Source organism: Canis lupus, chromosome 24 (genome assembly GCF_003254725.2).
Source record: "Canis lupus dingo isolate Sandy chromosome 24, ASM325472v2, whole genome shotgun sequence".
Classification (NCBI taxonomy): Eukaryota; Metazoa; Chordata; class Mammalia; order Carnivora; family Canidae; genus Canis; species Canis lupus.
In genome coordinates, this window is record NC_064266.1 from 45,634,375 (window position 1) to 45,646,962 (window position 12,588).

General features: G+C 60.9%; 1 protein-coding gene across 1 annotated transcript in view; it reads left to right on the forward strand.

Moving 5' to 3' along the window:
* The first annotated feature begins 108 nt into the window (after positions 1 to 108).
* CDH4 (cadherin 4) overlaps positions 109 to 12,588 on the forward strand; it is a 504,369-nt gene continuing 491,889 nt past the window's right edge. The window contains exons 1-2 of the mRNA XM_025470591.3: positions 109 to 232; positions 2,277 to 2,388. Of these exons, the coding sequence (XP_025326376.1) occupies positions 170 to 232; positions 2,277 to 2,388 (175 nt within the window). The 5' untranslated portion in view covers positions 109 to 169. The remainder of the gene's footprint in view (positions 233 to 2,276; positions 2,389 to 12,588) is intronic.

Here is a 12,588-nt window from a genome sequence, read left to right on the forward strand (position 1 = left end):
GCGACCTCGGGGCGCGGGGGGCTGCGGGCGCGGGGCCCGGCCGGGCGGCGGCGGCCTCGGGGCGGCGCGATCCGGCGGCGGCGGCGGGCGCGGGAGCGGGAGCGGGCGCGGGATCCGGGCTGCGGGCTGCGGGCTGCGGGCTGCGGGCTGCGGGCGGCGCGGCGGGAAGATGACGGCGGGCTCCGGCGTGCTCCTCGTGCTGCTCTCGCTCTCGCTCTCCGGCGCGCTCCGGGTAAGTTGCCGCCCGGCGTCCCGGCCGCTCGGAAGCCCGGGGCCGGCGGGGCGCGCGCTCTCCCCGAGGGGCTCCCGGCTGCTCCCGCCGCCTCTGGAGGGACCCGGGGCCGCCCGGCGGGGGCGGGGCGGGGCGGGGCGGGGGCCGGGACCGGGACCGGGACCGCCGAGCATCCCCGGCCGCGGCTCGCAGCCCGCCCCCCCCCCCCCCCCCCCCCCCGTGCCCGGCCCGGCCCGGCTGCCCGCTGGTGGAGCCGGTGCGCCCTCCGCCGCCGGGAGCCGCGACCTCCGGAGTTGGCGAGCCCAGCGCGGGCCGGGGCTGCGGGCGGGGGTCCGGCCTGGGTGCCCCGGGGTGGCCGCCGAGCCCCCTGCGCGGCCGGAGCTGGGCTGGACCGCGGCGAGGGGCGAGGGGCGAGGGGCGACCCCCCCCCGGTGAGCCGGGCCCCAGGCCGGGGGCGGGCGGGGGCGCCCGGGAGGCGGCGGGGCCGCGGGACTTGCAGGAACCCCCTCTCGTGGCCGCTCGGCCTCGCTGCTGCTCCGGGCAGCGCCGCTGGAACCGCGGAGGGAACCGAGCGCGGCGCCCCGGGCCGGCTGCAGGCTGCGGGGCGCTCGGCGGCGCTGGCCGCTCCCCCGGGGCCGAAACTTTGCGGGGCGAGTCCGGCTCCGGGGCCGCGGGCGCGTGTCCTGCCCGGATCCCGAGCAGCGGCGCCGCGGCGGGGACCGTCCCGGAACGCGCCCTGCCCCGGGCCCCCCCCGCGCCCTGCCCCGCGCCCCCCCGGGACCCCCCCAGGGACCCCCCTCCCCGCGCCCTGCCCCCGCCCCCCCCGGACCCCCCGGGACCCCCCCCCGGGACCCCCCCGGCGTCGGAGAGCGGAGTCCGGGCTGCGTCCCCGCCCCGCGCGCGCCGCCGGGGAGCCCTCCCGGGATGCGCGGCCGCCGGGCTCGGCGTCTCTCCCCGCGGGCCTGCGGCGGGCGGTCCCCTGGACGTTGCCCACCCCGAGGCCGAGCCGGGGGGCCCCTTGCGCCGGGCCGCACCCCAGGGCGCCCCAGGACAGGCGCGCACCCACCCGCTCCGGTCGCCCGCGGGGCTGCAGGCCGGGCTCCCAGGGCGGACCAGCTCAGCCCAGTGGCGGAGGGAGGACGGGAGGCTGGAGCCCCATCTTCAGGAAGCCTGTGTCCTTGCCAGGCGCTGAGCCGCTGCCGCCCCTGGGAGCACCTCCCTTCTTGCCCTGGCCCCTCCTCCCTCCCTGGGGACCCACAGAGAGGACGGAAGCCCGCCCGCCCTGTGCACCCTGTGCACCCAGAGCCCAGCTCGGGGCCCCCAGGGTGCCCTGGCTGCACCTCCCTCCTGTCTGTGGCTTCCCTGGCGGCCTGGCGGCGCTCCTCACTCCTCAGGTGTGGCCCCGCCAGAGAGGCGGTCCCCACCCACCGCCAGGCCCCGGGGCCAGGGCAGCGGTGCCCTCTTATCCCCTGGGCTTCCGTCTCCCCGGAGCCACCAGCGAGGCTGGGTCAGAAGGTCAGGTGCGCCCTGGTGCTGCGTCACCTGCCCTTGTCGCTCCTGTCACTTCATCCCATCACCCGGGCATGTCCTCACGTCCCCTTGTCACAGGAGGGTGAGCGCAGGACAGGAGGTGTTTGCAGAGCGAGAGGCCACGTTCACACAAGTTGTACGGCTGCGCATTGTGACAGCTGTCCTGGGTCACGGGGAGTTCCTGACGCTCCCCGGCTGTGCCCGGTCCATCGGTTACACTTGACTGCGGGTGTGTGTGTGTGTGTGTGTGTGAGGGAGAGCACCCGGGGCGTGCAGGGTGTGGCACTGCCCCCGGCTTCGGGCATCCACGGGGCCTGGGGCGCTGCTGAACCAGGTGCGGCCATGAGAGCTCAGGAGCAGCAGAGCAGCGGGTTTGGGTGGCGGCTGTGGCTCCGGTGTTTGTGTCATAGCCGGAGGCAAGACCCGGCCTGCAGCAGCCCCTAGTAAACATGGGTTTTGGATTAAATTGTGTCAACTTCACATTTGTTCCAATCTCTTTTCTTTCTGTTCTCAGGCCCATAATGGGGATCTTACAGCCAGAGAGACCTGCAAGGCCGGATTCTCTGAAGAAGACTACACGGCATTAATCTCGGAGAATATTCTGGAAGGAGAGAGGCTACTCAAAGGTAGGGGGCCGCGGCGGGTGGGGAGAAATGGCACACCGTACTCTGGACAGGGGAGACGTTTCCAGGAACAGGCGAGGCGGGGCTTGGGGCTTGTCTTGGAGGCAGGCTCTTTGCAAAATGATGGCCGTGAGGTCAATGAGATGCGGATCTGTGGACCTCGAAGGCATGTTTGCATCACAGGTGAATGATTCAGAATGCCTGTCATTTTTGAGTGAGGTGAATCATTTCCTGGGCAACAAATTGGAATTCGGATGTAACGTCACCCAAATAATGTGCAGGGAGAGACTTTCTTGCTAAGTATTTTTATGTATGAAATTCTGGATTCTTAAATTATCCCTGCTTTGAAATGCATGATAAAGCAGACGATGTTGTTGGAAATGCGGTAAATAAGCCCACAGACGTTCTGTTCACAAATGTGGCATTCATTTTCATTACTGCCCCACTGACAACACGAAAACACACATGCAGGAGGGAACTACCAATTAGCTTTATCGTAATTGTAGGATTATATCCACATTTGTGATGGGAACGTCAGAGGCAGCCTCAAAAGTCAAGTGACAGTAGATCATTCTGCATGTTGATCTGTTTCCCTTCTGAGACAAACTAATTAAACTTTCCATTTGCTTGGGAGGGGAAATAAATCAGCTCTTCCTTCTGTGGATTCCAAATCCTACCACGAGCACGGTGGCTGTGCGCCTTCCCAGAAGTAGCAGCTTTTAGCTGATTTCGGAGTGATGGAGGGAACAAAGTTTGGATAAAGCTTCAGAGCTAAATTTCAGCACTTGCGACTAAATAGTCCTCGTACCGCTGACTTTCTCCCCAGTTTTGTGTTTTAGGGAATCTAGGATTTTCCCCTAAGAGCTGACAACAGCTTCTTTGGCGGTATGTGTGTGTGTGTGTGTGTGTGTGTGTGTGTAACACACACATATCATGATGTGATTTTCAGATCCTCTTCCTTGGGGATGGAGCTTGTTGACTTCTCTTGTTTGTTCTTGGTTCTATAAATCAGGATTTTGACTTGGTATTTAGTCCAGCTTTTCTTATTTGTTTTCTGCATTGACTGCTTAAGGGTATGACACTAGTGAATCTTTCATTGATTACCAAAAAAAGTTAAAAATAAAAAAATCCCCAGCAGTTGACCAGAAGCAGGAGGGGTGTGTTGCATGAGTCGTCATATATGGCGAGAGTTTTCAGGAGATGCTCAGTGAATTGCACCGTGCATGTCATTTTAGAGGATCTCTCAGGATGTATTAGGCTGCCTCGCATACTTGTGTGCTCAGGGAAGGCCTGGAAGATTCTTCGATACTCAGTGTGTTGTACTGTTGCACAGAGCAGGGGACGCAGTGCGGCACCCCTGCTTGCTTGTCTGGAAGCTGGCATCCTGCGCCTCTCTGGGTACGAGCTACACTTGTGAAGACCTTGGATTATCAATTTTACTCAGAAATGTAAGAAAAAGTGTCTCTATTCCAGGAATGACAAGTGCTACCGACTGTGGAAGAGAATAGCAGGTTCTCGTACCTTTTATGATGAGATGTGGGATTTCTAACGGACGTCTGGTCTCCCACCTGGCGGGGGTGTGGGTCCAGGCGGCACTGGCCACTCTGCTCTTGGCCAGGGTTGTGGGGAGGTCTCGATTGCTGGCTGAACGCTGGCCTGCCCCATGAGCCCAGGTGGCATTCACCCAGTGTGGGGTGAAAAAGGTGAACTCAGACTTGGGGTTGCATGACCCATTTTCTGGGCACTTATACCTGAGATGATGCCCAGCCCAGGTTGAGGGGAGCATCGCAGGAGTCCCCCAAGCATTGGGACCCTGCTCGTCCCCTCCTCTGGGGTGGGCTAGAGCAGCATTGCTTCTCCTGCACCTGCGTGCCCACCCACCTCCCCGCACACACAGAGCTTTTGGAAACAAAGATCTTTTACATCTTAGAAGTAATTTTACACATATGAAAGCAAAAGCCAATGCTGACACACGCTGAAACCAGGGCAGGTAAAAAAAAAATCCCCCTTTTTGTGTACAAACTCTGTGAACCACAAGACCACGGTGAAGATGTGCGCGTCCACAACAAAAGCCGCGATATTTCTGTTACTCTGGTAGGAATCGACTTAAATAGATAATGACTATTTATAATTGACTTTTTCCAACAGAGAGAGCTTAACCTTAATTTGACAAGTGCGGCTCCACAGAGTCGCCGTTTTATTATAAGTGCCCCGAAAGCCATTAACGACTGCTTGGTGGCTCCTTCGCCTGAGTCCGCTTACCAGCCGCCCCAAACATCCAGATTCCAGAAGGAGTGATTTGTTACCCAGTAATTAACTTATTTATGATAAATGGATGGAAGAAATGTCGTGGCATTTTGTTTTATGTCTAAACGAAAAGCATTTGCATTCTAAAAAATTTCATGCTAATTAGGCTTAAAATAGTTCTCCCCAACAGGGTGGCACATGCGAACCTTCCGCGCAGCGATGCGGGGCGCCCGGCCGGCCGAGCCCTGGCGTTCCCAGGTCCCCTCCGCGCCGTGCCTCCCCTGTGTGCTCTTCCTGGCCGCCAGGTGAATGCGCTCACGTCCTCTTCGTCTTGTTTTCAGGATAATTCGCTTATGGCCATGATCTCTGGTGCGTGGTAATATCCAAAGGAGGATGGCTAAGCCGTTTTCCTTAGGCCAAGATGGAACGTTCTGTGAGCCATAGTTTAGCGTGGGGCAGTTGCTGAGCTGGTGTCTTTTTCTCAGCTTTGTTAATAATTAACGGTCAGCCCGGCAGCTGATGCAGTGACCTGCATTGCTCTCTTGTGGCGGGCAGAGTTCTGGAAAACCCAGACCAGCTTCGCCGCAAACCCTCCCCCTGCCAAGGATGGGAGAGCGGTAGGCTGTGCAGTGGGCACCCAGGCCGCGTGGGTCCCAGCTCCCCCCGGGGGCCCGGAGAGGAGGCGGCGTGTGAGTAGAAACGTCTGCTGGGGGCAGGACAGAGTGGGGTCTGGGCGTCACCTGAGGGAGGTGACCTCGACTGATAAGAGAGGAGCCTTGTCTCTGATGATGACGGCTTCAGAAGAGCTCCCATGCTGCGTTCGCTGCGGGCCCTCGGGTGCACCCCCAGCCACGCTGCTCCCTCCTCGGGGAACTTTTGCTCTCTGGGCGATCATCCCTCTTACCTTAAACCCTAAGGCTCATGAGGGCAGCAGCTCCCGCACGCTGCTCTACTATTTTAGATCATTTCAGGATGCACTCAGCTGACAGGATAAAACCCGATCACCAGGATCTTAAATGAAGGGGGGTCAGTTTTTCTCACCTGACAGTGAAGCGCGAGATGGTGGTGGTGGCGGGGGCGTGGCTGAGACCGCCCCTGAGCGCCAGCATCACTTGCCTGGTCTTTATTCTATCCTCTGTCTCTAACTGGTCAGCCCCGTGAATTGCCTCATCGTTGTAAACTGGCTGCCGCGGCTCCCGCCCTTGCATTTGAGTTTGGAGCAGCATAAAGGAAGCGCCGTCTGCAGCCCTTCCCTGTATGGGGAAAGCCAGCACTTCCTCAGGATGCTGGCAGTTTTCCTGGGCTAGAACTAGGTCACAGGCACTCCCTGCCTCCGAGAGGGACGGGGAGGCTGAGAGGCGGGAGCTGCGTTGTCGTATTTGGGTTAGAGCTATTATGATCCGCCACCTGGTCGATGCATATCCTGGGAGCCAGTAGGATTCCGGTCTGGGAAGGAGGGAGGGAGGCATGGGTGCAGAGGGGACCCGCCTGGCATCTGGCCCCTCAGGCTGCTGCTCCCAGCTCCCTCCCGGAATGCACGGGGGCATGAGTGCCTCATTTGCATATAAGGCTCCGTCCCCTGGGGAGGTAGGTGCGAGTCGGGGTAAGAAGGGCCCGTGGTATAGTGGATGCAACCCTCTGCGCTCGCAGTGTGGCCTGACCCTGCGCTGCATGGACGGGTCACTGTTACCGGGGCCGAAGGCGCATCCCTGGCCGCAGGGCACGGGGCTAAACCAGGCCCGCCACCCACCCAGCGCCCATCACTGCGTCTAACTCGCTAACTCGCGGTGTGGTTGCTGCACAGTGACAATCCCACGTGAAGCCCCGAGTGTGCCCGACAGCGCTGCACGGGCTGCAGGAGCTGCTGGGAATGCTTAGGTAGGTGGCACGCTGATGATCAGTGTGGACGAGGCAGGCGCGGTCGGCGGCCCCTCCCAGGTCATCCTCCGTCCTCCCCCTCTTCCTCGCCGTCAGGTCTTCTGGGCTGGCCCATCTGGCATAGGCTGAGTCCCGTTTCAGACGCTCACACATCACGTCTGGGGCAACATGGCCCCGTTGTGGTTAGTGGGATCTAATCAGGTTATTTTGTTAGATGAGGCTCCTGGGAAAGATGTTTTTTTTTCTTTCTTCCTGGTAGAGAGGAATCTATTCTGCTGGTCATGCCTTGTGCCCTTTCCCCTTACCGCTTCCTCCCGCCTGGAAGACAGACGTGATGTCTGAGGCAGAGCAGCCGTCTTGTGACGATGAGAATGGTGCAGCCGGAACTGGATCCTGCTTGAATGACATCCACATAACCTCTGGGCTCCTTGTCCCCCTAAGCGATGAGAAAAACAAAGCTAAAATGCCACAGTTGAGTTTCTTGTCTGCAGGCCATTGTGACCCATGACTTGGGAAGCAAGCTCTGTGCACGTCAGCAAGATGTGCCTGTCCTTCCCTCTGGAAGCTCGGAGCGCATTCCAGCCTCTCACGGGAGCCCAGTTTTTCTCCCCATCCTTTGTTCCGTGGGCCTTGGCCTTTCTCTTGCTTTAGTAGCCTCTGCTCCTCGTGGACTAGAGTCCACGTCCAGCACCCGGGATGGCAGAGTGCGCGCTGTGGGCGCTCCGTATTTGCCGAGTGGAGGAGATAAACAGTCACCGCATCCGAGTCCGGGCCAGAGTGTGGATGAATCATTAACTGTATGAATCCGGGCTGCGTGTCCGCCTCGCCCGTCATGGAGGGTGCGTGCAGGGTCTGCTGGCTCCCTCAGCCGTCCTCCTCCAGGAAGCCAGGAGAGCAGGCCCGGTTGGGACTTTGTCCGCAGGACTGACTGGCCTGGGAAGCCGTGGTCTGTCTGCGCAAGAGGTGGAGGGAGGGGCAGCCATGCAGGACGGCGTGTTCCCTGCTCTGGAAGCCGGGGGAAGGCTCCCCTTGGGGCGCCACGACCTCCACGGGCTCTCCCGGCAGCCGCCTCTGGGGTCCCCCAGGAGAAGCACCCAGAGCCTGCCATGCAGGCCTCGCTGCAGGCCGTGATGCCCCTCTGGCTGTCTTTGGGGCCACCCTTGACTTTTCAGCCTTGCCCCACGCTCATTTTGCCTGGTGGCTGAGGTAGGAGGTTTAGAAGGGAGGTTTCTAGCTAGGGACGGCGGCTTCAGGCGGAAGCAGGGTCCGCCTGGGAAGGCGCCACTGCCCGTGTTGTCCCCAGAGCCCCAGCTCAGGCAGAGACAGGGTCCCGGTGGCCAGAAGGAGGCAGACGGCTACAGCCCTGCGGCCCACATGGCCCGAGGGCGTGCTGGTGGCCACAGGGCCCCTGTGGCCGTGTGTCGGGCCCCACCCCCTGCATCTTCCCGCTTCTGCCCCATGTGTCACCTGTCACCACCCCAAAATCCTCGCTGCAGAGAGCTCCCACGCCAGTCAGACAGGAGCACGACAGACTCATCGGTGCCCTGGCTTAAAGATGAAGATTTTTGCATTTCAGAGCCGCGCCTTTTCACGGCGCCTCAGGATGCAGAAACGCGAGGCCTCGTGTGATTGTCGCGGCCGCGCTGCCTGGCCGCCCTCTGCGGACACCGCCTGTGTGGTCTCACGAGGCTTGGCCGGCGAGGTAGGACCGGTCCGGACGCACGGCTCAGAGGCTGATGTCGGACGGGGAAGTGGAGCGATTGGCCGGAATGCGTCGACTCGCTCTACCTTCCCTGTTCGTCCAGACTCGCGCTTGTAGCTCATTTACGTCTCCCACGTGCTGCGAGCGAAGATGGTTTCCGAGCACCGAGATCACGTGCACGCAGGATACCCCAGATGCTCAGGGCACCGTCATAAGATTAGCAATTAGCAAGCATTTGGACGTGCTAATTGTCTCTCGTCTTGGACGTTTGCAACCAGCAGAGGCCCGGCGTGTCAAGAGGCGCCTGATGGCCGTCAGTGATGCGTGAGGGCTCATCTGAAGTGGGTCCAAACTCTGTGGACACCTTGGGTTTGCAAAACCGGCCCTGGGATCACAAGAGCCAGCATTCTGTGATGCCAACAGGAGTTTGCAATTCTGAGCATAGAAGCGGACGGTCCAGAGTGCGTTCCTGGCTCCCAGGCTCCACCAGCGCGGGGGAGGCCTGTGCTCCGGGAGTCGGCACGCCTGTGATGCAAGCATGTGAGGCCATGAGAAGGCCCGGGATCGGGGGCCCCGAGAGGAGCCGGCGACTCTGCCTGAGGGAGGCTCCTGGCACCCTCTCGCGGCTCCGTGTGCGTGACCCCCGTCTGTCCCGGGTCTGGGGGCCTGGGTGTCTCCAGGGGCCCCTGATAGGTTTGCAGGCCTGCTCCCTCGCTCCCTCCCTCTCTCTGCATCTTTGAAGCACACGTAAGTCGATGCCAGAACTAATCACCAACTGAGAACAAGTAAACGTGCGAGCGTTCCTCTTTCCGAAGGATGGACTGATTATCCTGAATCCCACTGTGAAAAAAATACCATAATGTGCTGCGTTCCTGCGCATCGAGGGGGGTGGAGTTCTCTCCCGTGTGTTCTCGCAGAACCTCGTGGCACGCTGCTCCTTGCTTTTCGTCCTGGGGAGGGATTGAGGCGTGTTGTAAGCTGGTCCAGTCAATCGTTCGCTTTTGTCAGAAGGCTCAGAATTTGGGTGGCTCTCGGCTGCCGTCTCCTGCTGTTTCAGGCTGGCTCCCTGACTCCTACGCGGAAGCAAAAGAACAAAACAAAGCAAATCTACTTAATTATCTGTGACCAGTGTGTCCTTTCTTCCAAAGCCTGCCCCCCTTCCCGCCTCCACCAGGGCACACACTGTGTTTTGGGACCTTCCGGGTGCTCGTACGGCCGCTCCCTCCAGGCCTCCCAGGCACCTGCGGGCTCGGGGCGCTCGTGGGTGGGACTGCAGCCTCGCTGGCTCTGCACAGAGCTCTCTGACTTTCCATGGCCCGCACGCCTTCTGCAGGGAGGAGCTCGCTTGGACCATGGACCGGGTTAGTGTTTCCCTATTGTCCAGTGGCCTGCATGGTTAGGGGCTTAGAAGACCCAAATTCATCTCCTCCTCACTGCTCTGCACACCGACATCCAGTGTGGGCCGGCCCTGCAGGCTGAGTCGTCCTGGAGGCCCCAGGGCAGAGTCCAGGCCCTTGCCGGCTCAGCGTCACGCGGCGCCCTGTTTCCCCGGGCTTGCAGCCCCGGGCTCGTCCTCACCGCCACTCCAGTGCTCCTGCCCACGCCTCACCGGTGCTCACACGGCCACCGCCAACTGGCCACCTTCCCTTTCCGGTTACGAGGACCCCTGAGATGGCACTGGGCCCACCTGGCTAATCCGGCCGGCTGTAACCTCGGGCTCCTTGCCTTGGTCACTTCTGCAGAGGCCTCTGTGCCCGCCAGGTGATGCTCACAGGCATCCCTGGGGTGTGGGGTAGGGGCTCCCTCAAGCCTGTGCTGTCGGCCCCCACGTGCTGAGGACGGGCAGCATCTTGGGCCCCTTGCCGTGTTCTTCATTCAGTTCCTAGGGGTGCTCAGCAGGTCACACAGACACGCCCCTTCCCTGTGGGAGGAACAGGGGCCCGGAGCCACTGAGAACCCCGTGGAGTCAGGGTCCGGAAGCGCCAGCACTCAGGCACCGAGCAGCTCGTCCAGGCCCAGCCTTGTTCCTGGAGCCCCCGCCTGCCGTGGCCTGTGTCTGTAGTGGGGGGGGGGGGGGGGGACTCTGGCCGGCAGCTCCTTCATGGGTCCTGAGATGTGATTTGCCGCTTGAGAGTCTGAGGCTGAACGGAGGCCGTAAAGCCCACGGCAGCTTCCGATCCGGCTGCTTCGAACGTAGCCTTGTTTGGCTTCACTGTTTTCCTGCTGACAGCGTGTGGGGATTTAGGAGGGATTAAGGTAAGCCTCAGCGACAGATAAATATCCACAGGCACGAGAGTGCCACCCCTGCCTCGTCTGCCGGAGGATGGTCCTCGTGGAAGGACGGGCGCTTCCCTGCCCAGCGAGAGGCCCCCGGAGAAGCCACCCTGCGGGGGGAGGGAGGCGTCCTTGGCCCGGGTGCATCTTCCATTTGGAATACAATTGAATAAAGTTCCAGCCCCAGGGTGGGGGCCACAGACCCATGTCTGTCCTGGAAGGAGCTCTCTCTCTCTCTCTCTCTTTGAACAGGACGGAGGAGGGCGGCTCACCTCCTGGGTCCTCCCTCAGGACTGTGCGCCTCTGCTTGTCCACGCGACTTGGAAAACTGTTGGATTATTGTCTTGCATTGGGTTTTGCTGCCCGAATGGAAGTTTGAACATTGTTGACGTTGATCTGCCTGGAAAGCTGCGGGGAAGTGAGGCCTCGGTGTACGTGTTTGCTAAGCACGCGGTCCCCCGGCTTCCGCTTCCAGCAGGGCTGAGGGAGAAGTGCAGGCTCAGAGCCAGGGGATTCAGGGGCTGGGGGGGCCCGACTGGCCTGTCCTCCTTCCTGCGGGCCTCCGATTCCTTATGTGAAGAGCAGAGGCATAGCACATCCAACGGGGGTGGAGGGACTGCCTGCCTGGGGGACACTTGGGAACCCTGGCAGGCCCCCGGTCCCCTCCCAGACCTACTGTCCTGGGTCGAATGGTGAGCCCCAAAAGTTACATCTACCTGGACCCTGTGACTGTGACATGGTGTGGAAAAGGGGTCTTGTAGGCATAATTCAGTGAAAACATGGAGGTGAGATGATCCTGGATTATCCAGGCGGGCTCTGAGTCTAGTGACAGGTGTCCTTAAAAGAAACAGAAGAGCAGAGACAGACACAGGGGAGAAGCCATGGGAAGGGGGACAGACGGGGAGATGGAGCCATGAGGCCAGGGTGGAACCAAACAGGCAGGAAGGCCCAGCCCTGGAGCCCCCGGGGGCAGCACAGCCCTTCCCACACCTCGACTTCAGACTCTGCCTCCTAGAACTTCAAGAGAATACATTCTTGTCATTTTAAGCCACCAAGTTCGCGGTCGTCTGTTACAGGTGCCCCGGGACACCCAGACCCAGTGCATCAGATATCCTGGGGCTGTGGCCGGGGACACTGCCTGATGGACCCGCGTCCCCGGGAGGCTGGTGCTCGTAAAGCTGAGGACCCTGGGTCTGGAGGACTTTTAGCTTCAGAGTCCTGGGGTCAGCATCCGTCCTGAGGAACCGTGTTATTCCTGATGGTGACGGCATCTGCCGGGCGGTTGCCGGCGGCGGAAAGTGCGCCTCGGGGGCGGGGGATGGGGGGGATGGGTTGGGGGGCGGTGCTGTGAGCGTCCACCTCCCCGGAACGGCGGGCCAGGCCCTTTGCTGCAGAAACACGGTGTTCTCATGTGTAAAGCGTGACACGGAACAATGTCATCGGAACTAAAACGTGCGTGGAGCATTTGCTCTCCTCCCATTATCTTCCCTTGTCAAATGCCATCTTAACAAGGATTATAGCTCAGATGATACCACGTAGACACGTTGTAAATATTGTGTTAATCCGGAGGTCTGCATTTGGGCCTGGCTCGTGGAACTGCTGCCTCCAGAGGAGGAGAGGCTCGCTCCCCCTGCTGCCCAGATGTGGAGGCACGCGGGAAGGCGCGGGGCGCGCAGGCAGGGAGGCATTTATAGAACGTGCCTCTTCTCTCCCCAAAACTGCTTTGCCGTGCAAATGCAAAAAAGGCATTATTTCTGGCTCCAAGTGTCAAGTTTCTTGTGTTTTGAGCAGCCGCGTTTTTGCTGCCTGGCTGCTCAGCTCCTCCGAAAGCAGAGGTTAGCGTGCTTGCTGCGGGGAGCAGCTGCTCAGCTGTTTCCAGGGACCCGTCCCTGTCGCTGCCACTTCTTGACCGTTGGGGGCGGCCTCATGTATCCCTGGGGACAGCCACGGCCCTGTCCGTGGGTGCACAGTTGCCGGGGAGCCCTGGGCACCCCGTGGGAATCTGCTGCCCCGGGTCCCGCAGCCCGGGCATCCTGACTTCCTGGGCGGGATGGGCAGCCCTGGGCCGGCGCTGAGGTGAGAATTCCTGTCCCTGCCAGAGG